At 47.9% G+C, this 27,788-nt stretch overlaps 1 protein-coding gene across 1 annotated transcript; it reads left to right on the top strand.

Moving 5' to 3' along the window:
• Positions 1-305: 305 nt before the first annotated feature.
• Positions 306-27,435, top strand: ash1l (ash1 (absent, small, or homeotic)-like (Drosophila)). The gene is made up of 27 exons (XM_076139546.1): positions 306-716; positions 1,623-1,733; positions 4,543-5,360; positions 6,224-10,655; positions 12,476-13,142; positions 13,311-13,484; positions 13,586-13,680; positions 13,819-13,892; positions 14,054-14,099; positions 14,317-14,425; positions 14,527-14,733; positions 14,871-15,017; positions 16,703-16,811; positions 16,930-17,079; positions 17,610-17,677; positions 18,156-18,322; positions 18,415-18,567; positions 18,783-18,837; positions 19,216-19,348; positions 20,021-20,287; positions 21,451-21,537; positions 21,672-21,762; positions 21,958-22,096; positions 22,317-22,489; positions 22,781-22,947; positions 23,332-23,785; positions 25,000-27,435. The coding sequence occupies exons 3-27, from the start codon at positions 4,758-4,760 to the stop codon at positions 25,089-25,091; spliced, it is 8,859 nt and encodes a 2,952-aa protein (XP_075995661.1). The 5' UTR covers positions 306-716; positions 1,623-1,733; positions 4,543-4,757; the 3' UTR covers positions 25,092-27,435.
• Positions 27,436-27,788: the final 353 nt, after the last annotated feature.

Raw genomic sequence — 27,788 nt, 5'->3', positions numbered from 1 at the left:
TTTATATTGATAGGAAATTGTCAATCAGTAGAATAAAGGAATAGAGGTATAGAATGGAATCTCAGGGTAACTCCTAATTACATGGTGAAAATAGAGCATTCAGTAACACAGAATAGAACACAATAGAATAGAACAGAAACGCATGAGTGTGTGTGTTCTGCTGACGCTGTGGACAAGGATAAACACCCCCAGTTTGACAGCTGACTGTTGCATACCAGCGAACACACCCTCGGCAAGTCCACAAACACACATCCGCGGCGGGCGAAAAGGGCGAAATAATGAAACGCGGACATTTTTGTCAATGACAGAGGGACCACGGGAACCGCGCACGACCGACATCTGCCCTCCTCTCCTCGCCGCTCCTCTCCTCTCCCTCCCCGCCGCCCTCCTCCTCCTCTGTCCGTCCTCCTCCTCCTCCTCCTCCTCCCGCACTCCCTCCCTCCCTCCTCCCCGGGACTGAGAATGCCCGTGTTGTACTGACACAGTAGCGATACGGGGCTGAGCAGACATGGAGGCCCGATTAACGAGAGAGGCCCGTCCTGACACATCCAGGCCCAGCTAACGGAGTGTCGGAGGGCGTTTCGGATCATCTCGGGAGACATTACGGATACCAGCCGCTGTACGGGACACGGGATTTAAGCAGCGAGGAAGAAGAAATAGAGGGAGACCCATTTTCGGAGCTGTGTTGATTCAACGCAGCCGCCATTTTGTTGACAGTTAGTGTTTTTTTAATAACCTACACGGCGCTGCACACTGTTATTTTACACCTATGGAATATGAACCGCCACGTCTTTACCGATGTCTTACAGTCGTTTTAATTGCGATTTCGCCTTTCAAACATTGTCGGAAGGTCTTTGTGGGTTTTTAGCTGACGTGCTAGTGCATCGTTAGCCGCCGCCGTAGCTGAGATGTAGTAACACGAGTGCCTACGAGAATGTGACGGAGATGTAAGATTATGTGCATCACTTGGCGCCGCGTTGTGTGTCATATTCGCTCGTTTTTACCAAAATGTCGCCAAGTTGTAGGTTTATACTGTCCACCCACAGCTTGTTTATGATATTAGTTTGAGCGGTGTGGAGTGAAATGTTGCTTTTATCGCCCATCAAAGCCAGGCTGCTGACGGGCTGCTAGTTAGCTATTGCCCAGTGCCATTGATACAAAATGTAGAACAGCGCGTCTATTATTGGACGGGTGGTAGTTAGGATATAAACACAAAACATCTCAATGGCGAGGTTATATAAAGCAGGAAGAGGCGACGACATTCGTGCTACTTTCATCGCTTTGACATTTAACCCAATTAATTCGGAAATAAACGAAGAGGATTGCACAACACGCTGACAGTCTGCTTAGTAACAACAATGTAACTTTGTGATATTAGACATGGCAAGGTTAGAAAACACACGTTGTAGGTTACAATTTGTGTCAGACACGCGTATTACCTCGGTGTAACCATTTGGAAACAAGCTTAACACGTTTGTTGCTTGGTTTTTATTTGAAGTACACGAGGTGTGATTTAGTTTTCGGGGGGGATTGGACGCGTTAGATTTGTAGATCTGAGATAAAGTAGAAAATAGAGTCTGTATCTCTGACACCTTTTTATGTTTTGGTTTTTGGCAATTCAGCACTTGGAAGACTGAGAATATGTGGCGACCACGTTGATACACTCACACACACACTAATGGGAGGACACAGAGCCAAATAATGTGATCGCCGTTTTCTGGACAATTACAGAGGTGAGTGAATATCAAGTCAAGTCAATGTGATACATTTTCGCTGATGTTCTCCCTGCTGTTGACATAGCGGTGTAGCTCCGTTGAGTCAGATTACACACCGAGTCTGTTTTCTCAGCAGATTTCGCCATTCTCATGTTTGTGCACGGCTTGATTTTTTTTTTTTGGTGTGCAGAATTATTCCACGACTGCAGGGTAGATCAGTCAGCCTATCGTCTTTCAACCTTTTGCAAGGGCATATGTCTCTAAGACTGGAGTGGTGTACTCGCTTGGACTGGCATTTACTTGGAGGGAACATTAGTATTAAGGAGCATGTGTTGTCCAGCTGAGGAACAAATAGTGCTTAACTGTACAGCCAAGCCAAGCCAGATCAGCCTGCCACGTTTTTGCATAGAGGAAAACGTAGATAATACAAACCTATACACAGATTTCACACATTGTATTTAAAAGTACCGACTTCAGCACAGTTATTCACTTCCCCGTTCTCCCACAGAGGCTATTTGCATGGCGCTGGTTCGGCCTGACACCTGTCATTCCGCTTCCTTTTATTGTAACTTTTTTTTTACTGGATTGCTCGTCTGTTGCTGCTTTGTGAATCAACGTTAGCGACCCGTACAGTTTAAAGCTCTGGAATGTCAGTGTTCCCGCTGTCACGTTCGCCAAACTACACGATAGTAAGTGAAGGAATGTCGAGAGAAAGCTGTGGGAATGACACGGGAGCTCTGCAAGGCAGACGCCAGCCAGCCCCTCATGTGAACGGTGTGGGGGTGGGCTGGTTGGATACTATTGCTCTGGCCAAAGGGAAATCAGCAGTTATGAACAACGTGTGCAAAAGTGAGGAGGGAGCGAAAGGAGGGAGGGAGGGAGGGAGCAAGGGGAGGAGAGACATGGGAGGGGGCGCGGGAAGTTGTTTACTACGTTCCTCCCTTTCCCCACCGTTCCACGGGGTTGTTCTCTGGGAATTGATTTCTCATTTTTCATATTTGGTTCTTTCATTTGGACATATATATCCGAGCAGAAGCGGGGTTTATTGCTCCGAGAGGCAACAGCGAGCATCACACAGGGGTGACTGATCTCTGTCTGTCTGCAAGCTCCAGTAATCTCCCCATTGCTTTATTTTGCAGTATGAGTGTGAAAAGGGAAATGACTGTACTGTCCGTTACATTGTAAGTACCCGACTAAACATGAAATTAAGACGAAGAGAGATTAGTGTCGAGATTTTCAAACCGTTGGAACACCAAACTGTAAAGGCGTTCAGGTTTGCATCATATTTACTGGGGAGCAAGTGCCACTAAAATGCCCCTGCTCGGGTGTTTAGTTGCGAGAGGAGTGTTTCGACTCTTTGTTCTAGACTTGTGTCAGCGGCTTCTCAGAGTTAGGTGCGACAGACACCTATTTTTGGAAGCAGCTAGTATCACTGCGAGCAGTCAGTATTAAAGAATGAGGGGAACATTTGTCACTCGGCGACAGAAGGACACAGGGAACAGATTGAGGGGTAGGTGAGTGGATGAAATGTGTTTTTGATTAAAGTAGGAACACAGCGACTTCAGTTTGTGTGCCGCTAGACCCCGCGTTCCAAGTTTGCGAAACAGAGGAGGCACAGGATGGAAAAGCTTAAAGGAAATGTTGAAAGAACACAGAGATTGATGGAGTGTTAAAGAAAAGAGGGAGGTGTGATTTGAGTGTGGTATGTGTAGCGAGGGGGGAGCCTGGAGTTTTGAGGCGAAATGGAGTGAGTAATTGAAGTAAACACTGAAAAGAGGGCGTGGGGAACTACAGGCCAGACTCCAAAAATCAGGCCGCTTTTACCGTGTGGTTGAACAAAAATATCTCTACTACTGTTTCCACAATCATAATCCAAAACAAACACTGGTTCTGAGAGTCCGTATATGGCTGATTCATGCTTTTTCTCTCGCTGTGACGCTTTACTGATGTGACGGCTTGTACGACTTTCTTTTGGCTCCATTAAGAGGCTCCTTAAGTCCTCTCCACTAATGCAGGGCCTACAGAAACCGCCGGCGCGTTGACGCTCTATCACTCACTCTTAGTTGCTGTTGGCAAAGGCTGGGAAAGGCGGCCGGATCCTCTGTCTCGTCCCAGAGGGCTCAATGTGCTGAGGTCACAGTTCTGAATTGCCTCCAAATGACTTCACCCAGAGAAAGCACCTGCTTCGGGGCGAATCCGCATTAAATCACTCAGTGGCCACGGGGAGCTGCGGACAACTTCATTGAATCGGGCCGTCCTCTAAGGAGCACAATTAAGAAACATGCTGCTCTTTGCTGCTGTGGCGTTAACGTAGGATATGAGCAGTTTGCCACTATCGCACGCACATGGTTTCACTGTAAGCTAATGAAGGAGACTTGAGGGATTGCTCATTTGACTTCTTATCCTGCAACACCTTGGAAAGATGTAGAAGCGCTGGCGGTTTAACCATTGACTGTACCTTTTCGTAGTTCTCAGGAGGAAAGTTACGTACCTTGAGCCTGGGGTTATCTTTCTTAAGTAGAAGATACACGGCTGTGTAAATAGGTCACAGATTGTTGTAGGCTATGAAGATGAACATGCCATAAAAACTCACCCTGACAGGATGAAGGACAGCCTCTAACCAAATAGATAAAACCAGAGTCTTTTACACTCCATCAATCATAGTTAGATGTTTCATACTTCTCATTTGTGGTTTACTGTCTCATACTGTCGGTGTTTAATTGATGTTCTGAGTTGAGGTGACTAATGGTGAATTTGTTTTCTCACCCCCTCCCTCCCTTTCTCTCTCTCGTCCCGTACTACCTGCTTTTACTCTTTCCCCTCACAGCTGAAGGACGGAGAAAAGGGGCTGTGCAGCCAAGGAAGGGAGAGAAGCCATCTTAAAACAAGCATTGCTTCACCCTCACATTATCCCCCTCCCCCCTTTCCCCCTTCACCCCTATCCCATCTCCTTCTGGACCTCTGCCTTTCCCCTAACAAAAACTCTCACTTGTTTCCATAACATCCCCTCTCGGGTAAACCTGTGCTCCCCCTAAATCTCTGATGGATCAGAAGATTCAGGGGGGAACGACAACTCCACCCCCCCTTCCCACAGGTGCTCCCGCAGGAGAGCGAGAGAAAGAGGGAGGGGGTGGGAAGAATGATGACGAGGAAGAGAAGAAAAGGGAACGAGAGAAGGAGGGCGCTCCCGTCGTCTCCTCTGGCGCTGGAGATGCAGGAGCAGGCGGGCCGGGAGATGCTGGTGGGGATCAGTCCCACTTCTCCATTAAAGAGAGCAGCCTGTCTGAAGGAAATGTCAAACTCAAGATTGGCCTCCAAGCAAAGCGCATGAAGAAGCCGCCAAAGATCTTGGAGAACTACGTGTGCCGACCAGCCTTCAGGGCCACCGTGAGGCACACGGGACGTGGCGGCGGCGCGCGTGGAAACCGCTCAGGGGCTAATAATGACGCAGTGGGCCAGAACCACAGTTCGCCACTCGGCAGGGAAAGAGAGAGGGCGCAGAGTCCCTGCGTTAACAGACCACCTCCATCATCCTCATCAACAACCTCTGCTGCAGCTCCTACACCACCTGCTCCTGCTGCTCCTCCAGCCGGCGCCTCCACTCTGTCCCCCTCCCAGGTGAATGGGAACGCTCCAGCTAAAAGGGTGAGCAATGAAAACTTTCTGTGCTTATTCATCCACAAGTGGTACTGCTGCTGTATTTGTTTGTTTGTTTACCTTACTTCCTCAAAATGTTACTGGTCAGGAAGTCACCGGTCCACACACACCATGGTTACCCAAGCAATCAGCATATTATTGCACAGATAAAGAGTCGAGCGTAAATTGTTCTTTTGATTTCTTTGTGTTCTCTGTTGGCCCGTCTCTATTCATCACGCACCGCCCCCTCCAGTCTCCTTCCGTCTGCGTCGTCCATCCTCTGTCTCTGCCCGGCCATGTCCTTCTCCTCCCCCCTCTCCTGCGTGACCCCTCTGTCCGGCTCTCCCTCTCTGTCCCCAATCTGACCCTGATAACTGTTATTGAGCGGCGGCGTGTAACCCCCCCCCCCCCCCGGGCATGCCTGTGAAGCGGCAGTGGACAGAAAATCTTATCAATTAATTGCAGTTTGTAAAAGGATAAAGAAAAGCCTGTTAATTTTGCTTGTATGATTGAAACCATGCTGATGCTGTAGTTTGTGAGTTGAGCTGCGGTTGTCTCCTGGCAGATGTGTTACTGCCCATAGTTGCCGTTAATATCGGTCCATTCCTCCCACTGTTTTCATGTGATATAACAAGATGGCTTCAACTTACAAACTACAAAATTTAATCTGATGTTCATAATAATATTGTTAAAAGCATAGTGATAGAGGAATTGGACAGGGTGTCACATTTGATTTTGTTTTACATTTGATACATTAAATTATTCATCAATGAATCAAAAAGTAATCAGGCATTAAATCAGTGTCAGAAATCACAGTGTGAGAGTAACTAACTGATCAAATTCTATTTTCTATTTTGTTCTGTTTTCTGCAGGGTCCACCAAAGATAGATTCCAAGTCTGATACAAAGCCAGACACGAAAGCAGCCAACACCACATCTGAGAGACCCCTTAATCTTCACCGCCCTCAACCAGAGAGCAAAATGCACCCCTCTGGGAAGAAAACACCCACTCCACAGACCAACGCCCGGACATCTTCTCCTTCTCCACCACTTACTTCATCGAAAGAGCCCAGCTTTGAAGGTGTCAAAGCTGCTCAGTACACCTTCGGCACTGATAGTCAGCGAGACAAGGACAGGGGTGTTCAGAATTGGGGAGGCCCCACCGTCACAGAGAAATTAGCTCAGCTCATAGCGACTTGCCCACCAACAAAGGCCCCTAAGCCACCCAAAACCACAAAGATGGACCCCTCTCCTCCTTCTCCGCTCCCGAATTCAGGCTTCATGGCCCCGACTGCCAAGCAACGAGACAGAGCTATGGCTAATAGGAACACATATTCAAGAATGGTCCACCTTTCTCCACCACCTCCCGTGTCACGTCCACCTGGTCGGCCTTATGGTTCTCGGAACAAAGACATCATTATGGATAAATCATGCATCCTGACACCACTGGGCAAGGAGGACACAGATGGAACAGGGAAATGTATTAGCAGCGGCAGCCTCAGCATCATTAACCACAGCAACAGCAGTAGTCGCAGCAGCAGCCCTGCACTCACCTATGGCAATAGTCGCCTGACAACCATGTCGAAGGACGGCAGCAGTGAGCACAACGGCAGTAGCAATGCAAAGATGCAGTCGCGTCTTGCTCACTGCACATCTCATAGCACATCTATGCCCTCGTGTCACATTCCTTCCTCCTCCTCTTCCACCGCCTCTGCCGAGCAGAGGACAGTGAGTGCAGTCAGTCACCTGGGATCTCCGGCTCCCTCACAAGGACACTATGCAAGAGAGAGTCCCGCCCTGGCAGAGGAGAGCGGTGCAAATGAGAGGGAGCAGGACAGGGACAGCCCCAGAGACTTAACTAAATGCCCTTTTCCAACAGGAACAGCAAAACTAGAGGGGAAAGACAAAGGGGGTAGTAATCAGTTGCTCCGAGTTGAGAGGGGGAAGAGCTCCAGTCCAAGTAAGCGCAGTCCCAACCGGGACAGTTGCCGGCTATTTCAGACAAACACCCTCCTTGATCCTCTGAGACAAAGGGCACCTTCCCCACTAGAGGATGATGGCAGAGATAGCCCAACAATGTCTCTTAGAGATGATTCACCTGATTCATGCCCGGATTCTCCCCCAGAGCAGGACAGCAAACCCCTTAAAAAACGCAGGGGAAGGAAACCCCGTTGGACCCGTGTTGTGAACAAGGCCCAGAGTCACAGAGTAGGGCAGGGCAGTCCCTTTGACCAGAGCAAAACCACCATGCCTTTATCCTTGGGCTTAGATACACCCCCACCAGTGAAGAGACCTGTGGGCAGGCCCCCTAACCCCAATAAGATCAGACCAAATCCTTTGGCACAAAATCCTATGTCACTCTTCCCGCCCCAGCCTAGGAAAAGGGGAAGGCCGAAGTCAAAAATGCCAAGGCTCGATGCCCCTCTTCGTGGGCGCCCTCCTAACAAACTGGTCCCCTCCAAGGTTTTCTCATCATTTACATCCAAAGAGGAGCAGGATCCCCCTGTTCTTCACCCAGAGGTGGACCTAAACCCCCCTAAACCTATGCCTAGAAAACGAGGGCGCCCCAAGCGCCTTCCACCTACTTTACCACAGGAGGGTCAGCCTCCCACTCTGGCTCCAGAGGCAGGGGACATGGGAGACAGACGGTTCCGTTGTAAAGGAAATGGTCAACTTATCATGAAAACCATCATAGGCAAGATCAATAAGATGAAAAGTGTGAAACGGAAGCGCATCCTTAGTCAAATCCTGTTAGGCCCAAGACCAGAAGAGGCCCCTCGAAGTGCCACCAGTGATGTGGTCGGGTCTGTGGAAGCTGCAAAGCAATCATTATCCTCCCTGGCTGCCTCTTTTGGGGGGAAACTAGGTCCCCAAATTAATGTGAGCAAAAAGGGCACAATATACATGGGGAAGAGGAGAGGCCGTAAACCAAAGGCGGGTACCTCCAAATCCTCAAGTCCACCGCCAGAAAACTTCTTGTCTCCAAACACCACTTCCCCTCTCCATCACCACCACTCCCAGCACCAACACCAGCTTTCCTCAGAGGTCTTCCCCTCCCCGTCCCTGTCACAGTCCAGTGGGGGCCATAGTCCCATCAGTGATGCCAGCTTTGTTGAGCCAGGCTCAGTGCACTTTGCAGGTCACTCCCACTATTCATCTAACTCCCATCACAGCCACAACTCATTCCCCTTCGCACCGCCAACATTTTCAGCCCCTAATATGCGCAACCCAGGGCTGGGCTCTTCGTCATCATCTGCACTCACAGCAGCTTCCCAGAAGAAATCCTATCGCGGATACCATCATCACCACCATCATTACCGGCAACACTACCACTACCATAAGCTTTCCCCGCCAAGGCCACTTCATCCTACCTCCCCTGCTCCCCTCAGTGAGCTCAAAGAAGCCACTCCGTCACCAGTGAGTGAGTCACACAGTGAGGAGACGGTTCCCAGTGACAGTGGCATCGGAACAGACAACAACAGCACCTCTGACCGTGGCGAGAAGGCCGGAGGAGCCGGCGGCCTGGGTGCAATCGGGATTCCACACGGGATGGGCAGTGGGTTATTAATGCCAGGGGTCATGGGCTCTGCAATGGGACCGGGGGTGGGACTTAATTCCAGAGGCAGGCGGCGACAATCTTCCACCTTCCCCTTGGAACATCCGTCACCGTCACCATCGCCCCACGGTGTGAGGTCATCGCCTGATCCCCGAAGGCCTCACCCAGCAGCTCCTGCCTCCTCACTAATGGGACATAAAGAGAAACATAAGCACAAGTGTAAGCGTCGGAGCCACGGGTGCCCCGGCTACGACAAGCTCAAGAGACAGAAGCGGAAACGCAAGAAGAAGTACTTGCAGCTGCGCTCGCGGCGGCACGACCCAGACTTTCTCGCTGAGCTGGATGAAATTGTGGTGAGACTGAGTGAGATCAGGATAGCACACCGTACCACAGGGCACCGGCTCAGCAATGGAATAGGCATGGCACCAGCAACAGGTCGAGTGTCAGGAGTGGGAGGCAGGGCCAGCGGTGGCATTGGAGCCCCAGGCGGCCCGCCACCACATCATTATCTCCCCAGGGATCTCCTACCTACAATCTTCAGGGTTAATTTTGGTGGCTTCTACTCCCCTCATGCTGCGTACCCCTGCGACCCATTGCACTATGTTCGTAAACCAGACATGAAGAAGAAACGCGGGCGACCTCCCAAACTAAGGGAGTCCATGTCTGAGGTTCCGTTTGTACCTGGGCTTGGATTCCCCCTCTCTGGTGGGGGATTCTACCACCCCTCATACAGTGTTCCATATTCCTCCGGCCCTCTTGGTTTGGGCTATTATAGAGGCTATCCTCCAGCTAGTGCTCTGTATCCTCACCCACACCACCAGTCACCCCACACGTCGACATCCCACCACTCTCACCACTCACCCTCTTTCCCCCCTCCTCCCCCCACCTCCTATATGCACCATCACCACCCCTCCCACCTCTTGCTAAACCCTTCCAAATTTCACAAGAAGAAACATAAGCTACTTAGACAGGAGTACCTGGGAGGAGGCAGGTCCCCTGTCCTTTATCCACCTATGTCCTCTGAGCTCTCCTTCAACTGGCACCACAAACACAAACACAGACACAAACACAGAGAGCGCTGTGCCGAGGAGGACAGGGAGGAAGCTGGAAGAGGAGGGACAGGGAACCGGGCTGGTGCAGGGACTTCCGACAGTGCAGCGCTGGGGAAAGGAGAGCGAGTTGGCAGCCTGGGGATGGCAGAGTCTTTACAGCGGTGCCGGTTTGGTCGAGAATCCTCCAGCACCAGCACCAGCACCGGCAAGCAAGCGACTGCGACTTCTGCCAACTCCCCTTCTTCATCCTCATCTTCGTCCGCGGAGAGGTACAAGCGCAAAGAGAGCACCATGTCCTGCCTGGGCCCCTCCCGGCTGACGCTGGGTAGCAGCACAAAAAGCCACCACCCAGCCGAGCCCTGGTTCAGTATGAACAGCTCCGAGGCGGACTACTCTAAGCTGTCCCGCAGCCAAATGGCACCTGGCCAGGGTCCGTTCTCAGATGGACACACTGAAGACCCGGCAGGCTGCTCTGACAGTGAGGACGATGAGCCGCTGTCTCCCAGTGAGGATGCAGAGCCCGGAGCGCAGGAATCTCCAAACCTTACAAACCTATTTGCCACCGCTCTCACCCGCAACACCATGAGGGGATGCAGGGGCAGGAAGGCAGAGGGGGCCGCCGAGAGCACCGGCTTTTCACGCATAGACCGGCCAATGAGAAAGGACCGCTCTACATCATCTGAGAGGAGAGAGTTAGGTAAGTCTGGTTGAATCAGATTACAAAGAGACCTGCAGAAACAGCATGCATACCCGACAGTAAGGCATCAACTGATAAATAGATATTTAGACTTCAACAGCGTCTGTGTCGTTCATGTAAACTAAACAGTAGGCTTGCTCGGGGTGTCTTATTTATAGTAACACATAATAAGAGTAGTAGGGAGCTGGGAAACAATTTGCATTCAATTGTTCTTTGTAATGCCTTCCACATTATTGAATCCCATAAGATTCACTTAGTTTTTGTCTTCTTGGAATTGGATAGGCATTGAAAATATTCGACCCAAATTGAATTTGTCATTGTTGAAGGTTATTGGAGCCAGTTGTGCACCAAATTCATTATCCCAAAAATAATTCTAATTCTGCTCTATCCAGAATCCTGCAGTAGAATATGATTGGCTGAGGTCTGATGAGCTTTATGGCTCTGGCACCTCGATGGCGGAACTGGCACAGTGTGCAATCAATTAGTTGTAGCAGTCATTCAGGGATTATGCATTTGGGCAATAACACTTTCAGGAGCTGCCATATGGCACAATGAGGGAGCTTCCCATCTTTGCTTGATCTTTGTTTCACTGAGGCTTGTGTCACCATTGAAAAGCATTTGTAGTACTAAGAAATATTTGCCCGTAGACTTGTGTGTACGTCGGGTTGTCATTAGACGTTTAAAAATGGTCCTTACAGTGTGTGTGTGTGGCCCACGGTCTGAACAAAGGAAACGTTAAGGGGAAAGGGCTGCTCATTTTCCTGAAAAAGGGTCCCTCGGAAAGACCCAGTGATTCCCCTGTGCATACTCAGGCTGACATTTGGTAGCTCTTTCTAGTGATTAAGGGCTTGACCAAAAAAAAAAAGTTGTGTAATGACTTAAACTGCCTCCGCTGTGAGTTTGGAAAGCCACAGTCGCCCACAGTTTAATATAGCATTTCCACCACAGCTCATCTTACTGAAGGGGTGGAGTGTTTTGTTAACATGCTATATTTAGTAGACATTTCCCCTGAAAAGCCCACATTGTGAGGCTTGGTCCTACGCTTCTGTACACACAGCACCTAGGCTGATCTCATCTAAGACACGGTGGTTTAGCAATTATCTAGCTATGATATAAAAGACTATTGTGCAGTGTGTAAGGGTTAATGTTTGTATTTTACGCAAGATGGGAGGATGTAAACACATGGCACAGTTTGAACTATGAGTTGTGATCCTGGAATAGAGATCAAGGGGTCATCTAACAGTCTCTTATTTCATTTGATGTAAATTGGCAATAAATGGCAGTTACATAAATCAAGTACCAAATACTTTGCATGCACCCTCGCTCTTACTTTCCTGCTCAGACTTGCTCTCTGTCTCACAGTACTCGTGCAGTTGTCAGGCCATCTAAATGTCATTCAAACGGAAGTGTAACTATTGAAACAATAAAAGAGAAGAGAATTGTGGGACTCTCATAATGGCAAAGAAAGCGAGGTAGGAAGGGGAAAGTGAGATAAAAGATAAGATAATATTACATTACATTACGATCATTTGGCTGACGCTTTTATCCAAAGCGACTTACATTACATCACCACCCTTCGCAGAGGGGGGAGCAATTGAGGGTTCGGTGCCTTGCTCAGGGGCACCTCGGCAGGGGCTCGAACTGGCAACCCTCCGGTTCCCAAGCGGAAGCTCTACCCACTGAGCCACTGCCTCCCACATAATATAATGTTCTGTTTATAATAGAACATAGATAGATTTGTTTTCATGTTGAATGCAATTGTCCTAATGCTACTAATTCCAAAAGAATCGCTAAAGCTGTTTCTTCCATTTTTTGACCAGGATCATCAGGAGGCCAAACTCGAGGGGGAACCCACACGCCCGCTGAAGGGACAGAAGGGTCCCTGCATCACCGGCAGCAGCACCACCACCAACCGTCGCTCTTCCTCTCCCACGGCTCTGCCTCCTCCGCCTGCCGTTCCCCCTCACAGAACTGCTGTCTGGATGCCACCCTGTCTCACCACTCCCACCGGGTGCAGCCTCCCAAACACAGCCTCCACCACGTCAACAAAATCCTGCGTGCCAAGAAGCTGCAGAGACAGGCGCGCACAGGAAACAACGTGGTCAAGAAGAGGGGGCCCGGCCGTCCGAGGAAGCACCCGTTACCGTCGCCGCCGCCGTCGCCTCCCCCCGTAATGGAGTCGAGTCAGACCCGGCACAGAGACAGAGGGGGAGACAGGGGGGAAGCCGGCAGGGGGCGAGAGGATGACACTGTGACCGACACCATTGAGTCAGTAGTCCAGGGAAATCGTAGGAAAGGCCAGAAGAGGAAGCACTGGGAGAGAGAGGGGGATGAGGAGGAGGAAGAGGAGGCAGAGGATGGAGAGGTAGAAGAAACTGAGGAGCGGTTACCAGACAGAGAGGAGAATTTGAGCAGCCTGGCGGTCAGGCCCAGAGCTGCAGGTGGAAGAAGCTGGCTTACCCAGGAGGAAGTCGCCCACTTCTGCAGGTAAGCAAAGCTTCGCCGTAGTTTCGCACATTAACCTTTGCACCTAAACAACGGCGTGCCGGACTGAAAACGCCACGTGCTAATCTTAGAAATTAGTGCCGATATAAATATAGGTACATTTATCAAGACCAGTCGTCAGTAGAAACTAAGTCATGCTTCTGTTTATAGCTCAATGGAAGGCAAGACAGATGGCCACTGCTCTCCAGAGCGCTCAGGCACGGACACCAGGGAACAGGCTCCAACCATGCCCATACCCAGCCAACGGGAAAAGAGAGCAGCCAGACCTCCAAAGAAGAAGTTCCAGAAGGCGGGACTTTACTCTGATGTGTACAAGACTGAGGAGTGAGTCCTTACCTGCAGGCTTAAAGAAACACGTGCACCATCTGACTGTTTTTTTCTAAGATACTGACTCCACTCTTGGTCCTGTTTTTGTAACCCCGTAGCCCTCGGAGTCAACTTCTGCAGTTGAAGAAAGAGAAGCTGGAATACATACCTGGGGAACACGAGTACGGACTGTTTCCTGCACCCATCCATGTTGGTGAGTCTGAAGCTGAAACAGCAAAGTACAGAGGAACACAGGTTCAAGTTATCCATTCATCAGATATCACAGGAATTGTTTGTATTGTCTTTATGTAATTCTCCTGTTTTTGAATTCTATTTTTCTCTGCTTTTCCAGGGAAGTACCTGAGACAGAAGCGCATTGATTTCCAGTTGCCTTACGACATCTTGTGGCTGTGGAAACATGATCAGGTGATCAATCATGCCGGGTGCTGAGGAGCTCTTAGGGTTTTTCCATGCACACAGTGAAAGACGAATGGTTTGATGAATGCTTTAGAGAGCTAGAGCCTAATTTCAGGCCCACATCAGCATTTACACAACACCGTCTTCACCGCACTGTTCTTGTTTTTCAGCTGTATAAGAGACCCGATGTCCCACTTTATAAAAAGATCAGATCAAGTGAGTATCCGGCTTTGTTCCAGTCGTTCAGCCAGATGTTATTTATGGCCTGATCAATTTAAGCGACTGCGATTTCCCATTAATCAAAGGGAAATTGTTTGGTTGCCTTGGATCTGTCACTGCATAGAAGGCCTCAGTTGACAGTCTCATTGCAAGTCCCGCTTCAAGAGAGTGTCGATCAATGTCAAATGTTTTGTCCTTGTATTGTGTGTCACAGATGTCTATGTGGATGTGAAGCCTCTCTCTGGGTACGAAACAACTACATGTAGCTGTAGAGCTCCTGAGGATCCAACGGAAAAGGCCTGCCTGGACGATTGCCTGAATCGGTAAATGCTGAAGCTACACCACATCAATGTTGTTTTCGATGTAGAAGTTTCAGTATTCAACGTTTTCTAATGTTTTATCTTCTTTTGTTCGGTTCCCTCAGGATGAGCTTTGCCGAGTGCTCTCCCAGCACCTGTCCCTGTCGTGAGCATTGTGACAACCAGCACATCCAGAGACATGACTGGGTCCAGTGCCTTGAACGATTCCGTGCCGAGGGCAAGGGCTGGGGCATCCGCACCAAGGAGACTCTTCGCTCTGGACGTTTCATCATCGAGTACCTAGGAGAGGTGGTCAGCGAGCAGGAGTTCAGGTGAGACAGACAACCAGCTAATGTATTGCTGGTTGATAGGTATGTCTGAGATGCTGGTGTCCCGAGATTTCACATTTTGTCATTTTCTGCTGCCTTTCTCAAACGTTCCACCCCCCCGCTCTCCCACTGCGTTCCAGGAGCCGTATGATGGAACAGTACTTCGCCCACAGCGGCCAATACTGTCTGAACCTGGACAGCGGCATGGTGATCGACAGCTACCGGATGGGCAATGAGGCGCGCTTTATAAACCACAGCTGTGAACCCAACTGTGAGATGCAGAAGTGGTGAGTGTTATGGCTGCTTTAGCCCAGTTCCGCCTAATGTCCTTGTGGTGCCTTTGGGTTCTAACCAAAGCCCAGATTGGCGAAGCCTCTTCAAGCCGGGTGTGAGCAGTTGCTGTTACAGATGGAGAATCAAGCCAGACTTGGAGTAAACCAGTTTTATTCTTACACTGCTGAAGAAGGGCAATGTTGCTTTTTCGATGCAGAAATGTTGATGGTGATGGTGTCACTGTGTGGAATAACAGATGGACCAGGGTTACCATATATGGCTACTTAGATATTGTCATATGTATCCATCAGATTGAGATAAACAACTGAACATCTGAAGCCGAGAATATGGCCGAGAAATGTTGCAGCTTCATAATTTAGTGTTGGGAACATTTCTGTCACTTGTGGCAAATGAACTGGAAAATAGACGCCTCCATTACCTAATGTAGTTTGAGCTCATTGCTGTTTGCAGGGCTGGTGATTTGCATGAAGTGGGTAATTTCTTATTCACTCTGTTGGAGGCAAACTGAGCATTTAAATGAAATGAGTACAACCAGGGCATACAGTTCTTTGTATTTTGGAGTTGCTCTGTGTGGGGTATCGGCATCAAAGGGACGAGTGGAGCAGGTGCACCTCACTGGAGATAAGAATGTGCTGTAAACACCAAGCTTATTAATGCGGTTGTGTGGTGGTAATCTGATGAGATCCTCTCGGTTACATTCCACCAGCATTCACAGACCTAAACGCTTTCAAGGCCTTGCACCATGCTAAGACAATACAAGAGCCTCCCTAGGGGGATTTATGTCTCAACATGACGAGTCCAGAGTCCAACTGACTTCCATGAAGGAAACCTTCCTGTGTGTGTGTGTGTGTGTGTGTGTGTTTAGTTGTGGTTTGCTAGTGTGCTGTACGGTGAAACTGCAACACGTGTCATCATAATGTAACCCCCAGAGGATCTGAATAAGGACTGCAGAGACTCAACTGTCAAGCTGTTTTCTCTGCCCTCCGGCATAGTTCAGGCCATAATCTAGGGCACTGCTTTGTGGTGGTGTGTACGTGTAGGAGCTTGTGTGTGAGTGTGTGTTGATGTAGAGTGGCTGAGCTGATATAAAACACTCCAAGGATGGAGGATTTTCAGCACAAAGCCTGACGAGTCATCCATCTTGTCACAGAAGAGAGATTACATGCAGCCAGGCCTTAGATACAGCTGTAGTGCCTGAAGACAATATGCTGAAGCAGCTTTTTACCCCTGTAGAAGGAATAAATTATCATGAGGTTTGTGAACAGAGCAGTCTGCTGTGTTCTTAGCAGAGTGGTGAAACGCTGGAGCGCTGCCTCATTTGCAGAGAAGGAAAATAGAGTTCACAACATGTCGAGTGTTTGCCAAATCAATCAGGCTTCCAAAATGAAAGCAGCATTCTAATGTGAATATCAGTTTAAAGTCAATCAACAAAATTAGAGATAAATACTCCACACTCAGACTGTTCAATCACGAGTTTGTCACTTCTGGCTAAAGCACTGGTGTCAAAGCCCAAATTCTAACTCAGTGTGAGGCTGTATGCTATAATAGAAATTATTTTACATATTCCTCCAATTGTGTCACTTTTGGAAGTATGACAGTTTGCATTGTGATCTGCCATTTATGTGACTCATTTTTATTGATTGATCTACCGTCATCTCCTTTTGTTACCCCCCCTCAGGTCGGTGAACGGCGTGTACAGAATCGGCCTCTTTGCTCTCAAAGACATCACCAGTGGCACTGAACTCACCTATGACTACAACTTCCATTCCTTCAACACGGAGGAGCAAGTGAGGCGCCCGCTCTGAGCTCTTTGCAACTTTTTTTGTATGAAGTGTTCAGAACTCCGACTAATTCTACTCCCACACATTCATCGCTTCCCCCCCAACTTTCCCTGTCGCTCTACAGCAAGTGTGCCAGTGCGGTTCAGAGAGCTGCCGGGGAATCATCGGCGGGAAGAGTCAGCGGATCAATGGCCTGCCCCCGAAAGCAGGCGGGACTCGGCGGCTGGGTCGACTCAAGGAGAAGCGGAAGTCGAAACACCAGCTCAAAAAACGGGTGAGCGGTCGAGAACTTGTAGCGACGCCAGTCCTGATCACATTTCTCTCGAATGATAACTGGCCGCTTGTCATCTATCGCCTGCAGTGTGTGTTTAGGGCATGAATGTGTCTTTTCTCGCAGGAACTCTGAGTTGGCTGCATGGTGTCTAAAAAAAGGAAATCAAAATACCTTAACGGACATACCAGTGAATTTGAATTTATTCCCTTTCCTGTTTTTCCATATTGGAGAACAGTGGCTGTGTTCTTGAACTGTATATCTAGGAACAAGAGCGACCTGTTTATCTTCCTGTGGTTAGTGATGTCAACAGCAGCAGCAGCAACATACTGGATGGACTGGAAAGTGATATTTCAGGGATCGGATTGCACTTCCTGGAGTTGCCCTTTAGTATTCAGAAGTCTCAAATGTATTGACCTTCAACGTGTCAGAAATGGGTCGGAAATCTGAATCTGTATTCTGACTTGCTTTCCCCTTTGACATACGTACAGGATCTCGCTCGTGCTTTGACACATTCTTCTCTCTCTCCTCAGGAGGAGGAATCCAGTGACAGCAACAAGTTTTACCCACACCTCATGAAGCCCATGTCCAACAGAGAGAGGTACACACCTACACACACACACGCTGCTGCAAACCTTGTGCCAATCACTAACTACTTACGTATAATGTGACACACCACTGTCCACCTTACATCAATAGTAATGCCAATATTGAAACAAGTCAGACTTCATATTAACAGCTGATGCGGTATCTGCCCATAAAAGTAGCATGTTGACATATTTGTTCATCCCTAAACACTGACTTTCATGCAGACAATGAGTCACTGGTGAATAATTTGTCACAGAATGCAACACAACATAAAAAAACATTTGGTGTAATTAATGCAAATTCTCACTTTCCCTGAAACCCAATTACTGGCTGTCCCATTTGAAACGACTTCTATCTGAAAGTGCGAGATTCCAAATAGCAAGTGTGAGCGAGGCGTTATCTTCACCGTCGTCCACACATGCTGCCTTCACACACTGACATATGGGCGAACATCTTTGCTCACTCCTGCCCTCTTCTCACTCGATCGTCAGGAACTTTGTGCTGAAGCACAGAGTGTTTCTCCTGAGGAACTGGGAGAAGATGAGGGAGAAACAGGAGCTGCTGAAGAGAGAGGGCGAGAGAGAGCGAGACACCGGCAGCCTGTCCATGTACGCACGCTGGGGAGGCGTCATCCGCGACGACGGCAACATCAAGTCAGGTGTGTGTGCAAGTAGTGTGAGGAGAAAACACTATGTACCTACAATTGTTTGCTTGATCATGAATGACCTCAAACGTGCCTTTTTTCTCCAGACGTGTTCCTGACGCAGTTCTCGGCTCTGCAGACGTCGCGATCCGTGCGCACGCGGAGACTGGCCGCCGCCGAGGAGAACACAGAAGTCACACGCACTGCTCGCCTGGCGCACATCTTCAAGGAGATTTGCGACATGATCACAAGCTACAAGGGTCAGTTTGTGTGTCGAGAACCGTGCGGGGGTCCAGTGAGATAGATCAGCTGGCTTTAATTGTTACATGATGCAAGGACAAGGCAGCGTCTAACCTTATGTGCCTGATTTGATTGGTCCCTCTCACTAATCTCCTCCACCTTAGAGTCCTGCAGTCATCCCTGGTCAGTACCTACGCACTGAATAACAAGACACTGTCCCTGTTTGTAACCTTAGATTCGTCTGGACAGACACTGGCTGCTCCGCTGGTGAACCTCCCGTCGAGGAAGAGGTAAGAGGGCAAACCCGCACGTACTGGTTTACTGGTCTCTAAAAAAAAAGCTACAGTATAATCTGTTACCTGATCTGTAGGCACCCTCATCCTGTGTAGTGTTTTATCTTCCCAACATTTCAGCCGTGACCGCCTGTGCTTTGCTTTTTATTGTATTGTTAGTAGCGAGTTTGTGTCGGAACAGTCAGGGCTCATTAGATTTCTTTAGTTCAATGTCATGGTCATGTGTTCCCATCTACACACATGCGTTGTGTGTATAGTGCTAAATATTTGTTTGAAATGTCATCGAGTTCAGTCATAAGCCAAGGACAACAGGAATGTGTGGACACTCTCAGCTGGTTGAGCCTAATCCTTTTGCTGTTTTTTGTGTGTCTTCAGGAACAGTCAGTACTATGAGAAGGTGTCCGATCCTCTGGACCTGAGCACCATTGAGAAGCAGATCCTCACCGGGCACTACAAGACCGTCGAGGCGTTCGACACTGACATGCTCAAAGTGTTCCGCAATGCTGAGGTAGGAAGCTATTAACATTCCCCTGCCGTTCACACTAAGCAGGTGTGTAGGTGTGTGATGTTCCCGCAGCGTCCAGCCGCTTTGTCTTCTTCAACGTATTGATAACACACACATTCTGTATGTCTGATCCCCGATTCTTGGAGTGCAGCTCCATTGTGCTCTCCCTCTCATTCAGGCAGTGTTTGCCTTTCCCCCCCCTCTCATACACACCCTCCGAAAGGGAGATGCAGTGATTACCGCCACCGCTGATCCTCCTCACAAATGTTGCAGGCTCTTTTGATTTACATCTGTATAGCTTAGCAGTTTAAACAAGTGCCACTTGAAACCTCTCAGAGGAGTTTAGTCTCACAGTCAGCGAAGTTTGAAGTGGGCCTCTAAATTAGATTTCACCCTTAAGTCCTCAAGGCCCTTTTCAGCTGACTGAACCAGTTTGAGGTGTATCGCTAAATTGAGAGCTGCATGGTGGAGCCTTGTTAGTGGAGTTTTAGCAGCCGCAACGCCGAATGCATTTCTCTGTGTCGCTGACCTTTGTTCTGCAGGAAATTTTACGTCATTCATTTGGACTTAACACAGTACTTGAGATCCTGTGTGCTGCCAGTGTGCGTTAGAAATCAATGTCACTACCAAACCAATAAAACGACTCTAATTTCCACCGTTTTGTTTGCTCACCAGAAATACTACGGCAGGAAGTCGTCGGTGGGCAGGGACGTGTGTCGACTGCGGAAGGCGTACTACAGCGCTCGCCACGAGGCCGCCGTCCAGATCGACGAGATCGTCGGGGAGACGGCCAGCGAGGCCGACAGCTCCGATTCGTTGGAGCGGGACCATCACCTTGGAGGGGGCGGACCCGGCTCCCACGACAAGGACGACGATATCATTCGATGCATCTGTGGAATGTACAAGGACGAAGGCCTGATGATCCAGTGTGAAAAGTGCATGGTAAGATAACGAACCGAAGAGAAACTGTGCCACTCTGCCGTCTCAGGCGCTGTGTTTACAGACACGCAGCAGGCTGGCTAACGTCTGCAGCCAGATTGCATTTCAGTGTTTGTGGCCGTATAAATACTTTATGATATCCGTCTCCTCTAAGATCTTTGTCATCAGGAAAGGTGTCTCTGTCCCCAGTTCTCTCAAGTAACATCACGCACGGTCAACACGCAGTCAGTGGTTAAAGTTAACGTTGCAAATTGTCACACCCAGGGAATCAGAGAGTGCTGCAAAATGGTGCGAAAAGTCAGACTGTGTAATAACAGTAAAGGTGTGTTTGGTGTATTCACAAGTCCATTTCCATCCAAATCATCTGGCCAATATCAGCCTCCTTTAACCGAATCTTAACTTTGATATTGACTGATTTGTTGTTGTTTGTTGTTGAACTAAGGAGCGCTTTGCCAATGCAGAGTGCAGAGTGTCTGTCCTCTGTGCATGTTTTCTGTTATTTTTAGACGTTGAGAACAGGGAAACAAACCGATACCGAGTTCAGAAACCAGCCCGGTTGTGACTCATACAGCGGCGGCGGAGGAGACTGTTACAAATGTGCTTGTCCTCGCTCTTTATGCAGACTACAGTCATTTCTAAGAACCCATTGAGTGAAAATGTTGGATACTGATTCCAGCGGTTTGCAGCGAGACAGAATAATTGAGTCTTTGTTAATGTTGGCGTCAGCTTCAGGATTAGTTACACGCTACTCCAAAGGGTTTGATTTAAATAACAGTGGCCACTTTGAGGCAGTTGAGGATTCCTTTCCACGTTTCACAGCTTAAGTTGAGTGGAATATTTGTTCTATCCAGAGTGACTAATCCACATGAATGTTGACGTGATGATTAGGAATATTGACATTGAACATTCTGAAAACGGCTGCTTCAAATGTTGCTTGAAGTTTTGTTTGTGTACATCCTGTACAGTAGCAAAGGTGGAATATTGACAGAATAGATTGGGGCAGTATAACTTTTGTCACACAGTTGCCGTCTCTATGGCCTTTGTAAACGTGAACGTCCTCGATCGTCTCCAACTTTGTTTATCAAATCTATGTTCCTGTGCCGATCCAGGGATGCCGAACACGCCGCTCATGTAACCCATCTTCTATCTTCTTGTTGTCCTCTCAGGTCTGGCAGCACTTTGACTGCATGCGGCTGGAGACGGAGGTGGAGCACTACCTGTGTGAGCAGTGTGACCCTCGCCCCGTGGACAGGGTACGTCTCTCCCTCTAGCCACCGATGCCAAAAACTAATAACAAGCGCACGTCGCCTTACTTCCTCATTGGAGTACGAACAAAAACCGATCGCCTGACACGCTTAAACACATCTATTTGTTGTTGCTGCCACAGGAAGTCCCCATGTTACCCCAGCCCAGCTACGCCCAGGCCGGCTCTGTCTACTACATCTGCCTCCTGAGAGACGACCTGCTGCTGCATCAAGGTATAAACAAACAACCCTAAGCATTACATGATCATGACCTTAAACTCCCCAACTAAGTAATGTAATGTGTTGTTGACATTCCCTGAGTTTGTGACATCTATACTACAACATATGCTCGCTGTTATATTCCAATTGAGTGTGTATTTTGTACTGTTGTAGACATGTAACCCGTTGGTGTGTCTGTGTTGCGTGCAGGTGACTGTGTGTATCTGATGAGAGACAGCAGACGGACGCCCGAGGGCCAGCCGGTCAGGCAGTCTTACCGACTCTTGTCCCACGTCAACCGAGACAAACTCGACATCTTCCGCATTGAGAAACTGTGGAAGAATGAAAAGTGAGTGGCTCAGATGCAAGAACTTTTGATTATTAACAAGGTCATTAAGTTTTAGAGAGAGTAAATGTTGGGGACTGAAGGTTGCTGGAGTTTGGGGTGTAAAAGTAGGCCAGAGTCCTCTGTTGCCATCAGTGTGGGGTCACATTGTGTGTGTGTGTGTGTGTGTGTGTGTGTGTGTGTGTGTGTGTGTGCTTGTTCTGACTCGTCTCGCTCTGTAAAGGGGCGAACGCTTTGCCTTCGGCCACCACTACTTCCGTCCCCACGAGACGCACCATTCTCCATCGCGGCGGTTCTACCAGAACGAGTTATTCCGCATGCCGCTGTACGAGATCATCCCCCTGGAGGCAGTGGTGGGAACCTGCTGTGTGCTCGACCTCTACACGTACTGCAAAGGTTTGTGCCTTGGAATTTTCACGCAACGAATCCGAGTGAATGATTGTCTAAACTTGTTTTAAGATAAACACGGAATGTAACTCAGTTGCTTTGAGTGAAACTCCTCGGTAGAACATGCATCAGATGTGACAGTGTGGGAATACACGGTTTCATGAAAGACATGGAAAATGTGTTTAAGATGACTTGAGTTAATTAGTTTTAGGCTTTTGCATCACACATGAGAAGATGATGCACAAATCAGATACAGAGGCATTTGAATCCTTACTAATGTGAAGTTCACGTCTCCTACAGGACGGCCGAAAGGTGTGAAAGAGCAGGATGTGTACATCTGCGATTACCGCCTGGACAAGTCGGCTCACCTCTTCTACAAGATCCACCGCAACCGCTACCCAGTCTGCACCAAGCCATACGCCTTCAACCACTTCCCCAAGCGGCTCGCGCCCAAGAGAGACTTCTCGGTGAGTCCCACAGGGCCGGGCTGAAGCACTGAGTCAGACTGGACCAGACCAGACCAGGCTAGACTAGACCAGACTAGAGTGGAGATGTTACAGCTTCATGCAACCTTATCAGCTCCACTTTGGTTAGCTGGCATCCAGTTGAAACACAGAGGATGATGAGATTACCTAGAAGCAAATTGCCAAAACCACACCTGTTAAGTGTGCATACATAACCACATAATCTGAGCCAGTCAGTCAACCGCAATTACTCATGTCAGCATGCTGTTAACCACATGTGTGGCTTGGTTTGTGTTCTTTGATTCGACTCATCTATCCCGTTTATCACGGCAATGAAATGTATCTTAACATAATATCCGACAATGTCTGTTTGTGATGTTACTGCAGCCTCACTACATTCCTGACAACTACAAGAGGAACGGCGGGCGCTCCGCCTGGAAGAGCGAACGGCCCAAAGGAGCCGGAGGCTGCGAGGACGACGGCTCGTCCTGCGAACGGGGCGACGACTTCCCGCCCGAGGGGGAAGAGGGAAGAGGAGCGGAAGACGATACGGACATGGCTCCGGAAGATCCCGAACTGCTGTCAGGCAAGCCCCGAAGAGTGGGCGGGGACGGGGAGGGCGACGAGGACGACGAGGACGACGAAGAGGACGGGCAGGAAGCGGAGGAGCACAAGGAGCTGGAGGAGGGCTCGGCAGAGAGGATAGGAGAGATGCTGGAGCTCCCGTCCTCCTCGGCCTCCTCGCCGCTCCACCACCCGGCACTCGGGAGGAGGGATGCGCAGAGAGAAAGGCTCAACAAGATCCTGCTGGATCTGCTGCACAGAACTCCCAACAAGAATGGTGAGGAGACAAGGCAGAGGGGTCAGTCAGCGTGAGAGGTGAACTAGTGGTGAATCAGTGTAGGCTGCAGTGGTGTGACATGTCGGACCGCACGGTTACGCTTCTGTCCCCACACAGAGCAGAGAGGGAGGACAAGCTAAGGAGTTTCTGTAATGTCCATTTATTTATACTCCCGTTCTTTGCCTCATGTAACAGATGGTAGACTGACATTATTCTGATATGCTCTGCTTTTGCTGTAATGGAGTTCAATCCTCCCCGGTCGTGTTTCAATCTGTTGTGCCAGCGCGCTCGGAGAAAAAAAAGCATAAAAAATGTCAAACTAAACCAGCTTTTATCCACAACGCCACTTACCTTGGCGATTACACTGAACGCCTCCACAGGTGCTTCACAGTGGAATAGGTGGAACACTCAGCTCCCTATTCATTCACTTGTTCCCTTTGATAGCAAGTGGGTGTTATGGAGCCCAACAAGGGACAAAAGGAGAAACTAGACTCACTATTTATTATTCCTACAAATCAAATCCATAATGGTTCCCATGACATACAGTTTGTTTGTTCCTTTTGTTTTATTTGTGTACACCAGATAAAGACAATGTTCCCACCATTTGTATACATTAATCTGTAATCATGAAGCCCCCCTGAACGCTGCAGTTGGTCGATTGTAAAGTCAAATTCTTTTTCTATGTCACCATATCGACATTAGTACCGTTCAGTTTACGCTCAGAATTCTTTTATGTGTGCTAATAATGTCTTGTAACTCAAGAGTAGCTACAATGCTGTCAAAAAATAAAACCTTATCAATGACTCAATGAATTTCCACATCATCATATCATGCACACAAGTTAAACAAAACAAAGGAATGATTTGCAAGTTGTGGGAACAAATTTACAATTTTGTAGCGTATAAATTAGAATTTGGAACTCAGATTTTTCTGCAGCCTGGCTCACTAGGATGTTACGTCCAGATTGAATACAATAGATTTGTAGACCGAGCAACACGCTGTCCAAAATGGTAGTTTGACACACCGGCGCAGTCTTTGTTAGACGGTGGACTCAGACTTAGATTTCGTTCAAAGGAACAGATGTACCTTGAGGTCTGCAGGGAAAAAGAGGTTTCAGGTGATCAGGTTTTCTGAGCAGCACTTCGTGGCAAAGCTCAACACAGCATTGGCGCCTCAACTCCTAAGCCCCCCCTCTATCTGTGTTCTTCCAACAGCCATAGATGTCACTTATCTCCTGGAGGAGGGTGCAGGGCGACGGCTACGGCGACGGACGCTTGGATTTGGTGATTTTGTGGGCAGGAAATAACATTGCCGCCTCTTGGAAAAGCACACGTCCTATCACGTTTGTGAGCAGGGGGCAGAACAATGGAGAGACAGCAGGAAGGAGGAACAGCATGGTTTGGATTCCCAACCATTACGGACCGCAATGCGTCCCTGGGGTCCTCTTCAGGTGTACCAAGACTTCCGAGGCTGTCATCTCAAAGTGAAACATTGAGGTGTGGAAATGTTGACTCCATGGCAAGTTCAGCTTTTTAAGGGTTCATCAGGTGCACTCAGAGAGAGCGGACCCACACTTCTTGCTTATTTAAGTACAGTAGTATGATGCAAAGCCTTTTTAAAACGAACATAGGAGAAATAACCCGTGCACTTAAATGCGTTGAACCTTACAGACATGGGTAAGCAAACTCCACTGGTGAGCATCGGAAAAGAAACAAGTGGTACTGAGCAGGGATGGCAGAAGAAGGAGGCAGTCGGTGTTTTGGTTAGTGAGCTGGGATGAAAATGCTGGAGAACTGCTCCCCCCTAGTGGAATGTAGCTGTAAAGACGGGCTGTAACTGTAAGATCTGCACTGGGACTGTGAGGAAAATGGCATAGGAGCAATGTTAGGTGAGACAGAGGGAGAGAGAGAGGGAGGCAGGAACATGGTTGGTCAACTGCACTTTTGGTACCATGGATTTTGTGAAGCTCTGTGTTAATGTATCTATTAAGAAAACACTAACGCTCTCAGTATTGGATGATGCAGTCTGAAAAAAAGCGAGTTAAAAAGTCTATTATTGTTTTTCCTTTTTATACTGTAGTAACTCATTTAGGAACAGAAGTGGATGGGGAGGGGAGGGAAGGGGTCTGTTTGTTTTTAGAGTAGAGTGTGTAGGAGGGGAGGGGGGGGGCTTGCTTTTGTGGGTCTCGTTGAGGTTTTGATTTGGTAGTGAGGCAGTGAGCTTCGCCCCTCTTTTTGAAGTCCACATGATTCACCAGCTTAACCACAGGCAGGGGAGCACCGGCTTTAATTGCAACGCCTTAGACAGCCGTGTTCCCCCGACTGCCTTGCGTGAGTGTGTGCGTGCGTACGTACACACACACGTGTTGTGTGTTTGTACTCTGCCAGATTTCTTGAAGATATACCTTTTTAAAAAAAAAAACAAGAAAAAAAACAAGGGCTCGATGGCAATTAACAGTTTTAAGAAAACTATGGAAAACAATACTTAACATGAAATGTATCGTGATGGTCATATTTTCTTATATTCTGCGAGATGGGCGGGTGGTGTATACTGTACATTGGGAGGGGGAGGGGCTTTTTTTTTTCTTTTTTCTATTTTCTGTCTTTAGGATACGTTCCTGGTTGCCATGGAGAATGTTTTAAAGTAAATTGTGATATTTGATGAGATTTCTTCCCCCCCCCCCCAAATGCCTCCACTAAAAAGGGACAGCCTGCAATGTCCCAGTAAACTGACAGAGAGATGAGGAGGAGAACGAGACACTGACAGAGGGAGAGAGGGAGGGAATAAGAAGCTGTACAGTGCCAAGTTATGTATATATACACACACACTTTACATGAGGAGTGTCTCCAAAAGCAATATCATGGAAAATGGATTTTGTTTATTATTGTACTGTACAGGACTCAGCCCTAAATGTATTATGATTATTATAATAATGATAATATTATAATTTCTTCCGTTTGTATTACTATAATGAAGACACTTAAGCGCGGAGGAAAATGATTTTTTTATGTCCACAAAAATCTCACCATAACTGTCCCTGACGACATCAAATCGAGTTTTTGTTGCCTAGAAATGAAATTCATCTATGTACTGCATGAGCGAGAAGAATGTCAAACGGACACAGAAGGCATTAGGACATAACGGTGACTCTGCAATGACATCTCTGTCACTGAAATATTGTTAATAATATTAATTTTAAGGAGGAATATACTCCTTGTTTTTTGCTGCAAAGTGTTGAACACTAAAAAAACAAACCAACATAAAAATGTTATAATATTTTTAAACAGTGACAGAAACAGAAGTAAGCTGTCAGCTCAATATCATTGTTATTTTTGTTTTCTTTCTTTCAAATAGGAAATGGTTCCGTTTTGTGATAGCAGTCATGGTATGATGCTTGTACTTGTATTTGTGTGTTTTGTGTGATTTGTTTAGTTATTTTTAGACAATCACAAATTAAGATGCAAGCATTGTAAATGGCAGACTGGCGGACATTTTGTGATGTGTACAGTTTGTCAAAAACTTCTTCCACTCGTTAAAAGTTTGTAATTATGATTCTTAAGTCATGAAAAATGCTGTTGGTTTTTACTTTTTTGTTTTATATTTGTTTTTGTTTGTTTTTTTTAATAAAAAGCACTACATTATTGTGAAAACACACCTGTTACGTCTTGAATACCAAAGCATCACAACACAACAACAACATTATTTTAAAAATTACAGTTATTGTGTGGAAGTAAAACCTTCGCATTGCCTCTGAAAAGTAGTGGAGTAAAAATAAATAGTAAAAGAAATCCAACAGTACTTTGAAATGTTACGGCACTTGAGTAAATGTACATAGTTACTTTTCCTGTTGATATTACTGCACCTGGATGCTGCTGCGTTTCAGGTTCCGCCATTGCAATATTAGCGTCGCGCAGCCTCAAATCTCGCGATACCACTGTTACCAGGGCGACAAGCCTGTGGCGTTCGCGACCATGCTCACCGAGTTTTGACGCAGACGGAGGCA

This window comes from Genypterus blacodes, unplaced genomic scaffold (genome assembly GCF_046128005.1).
Source record: "Genypterus blacodes isolate CSIRO-AG114 ecotype Tasmania unplaced genomic scaffold, CSIRO-AGI_Gbla_v1 ptg000438l_1, whole genome shotgun sequence".
Classification (NCBI taxonomy): Eukaryota; Metazoa; Chordata; class Actinopteri; order Ophidiiformes; family Ophidiidae; genus Genypterus; species Genypterus blacodes.
Note: the sequence above shows the minus strand (reverse complement) of the source record. Positions and strands in the feature narration are given on the sequence as shown.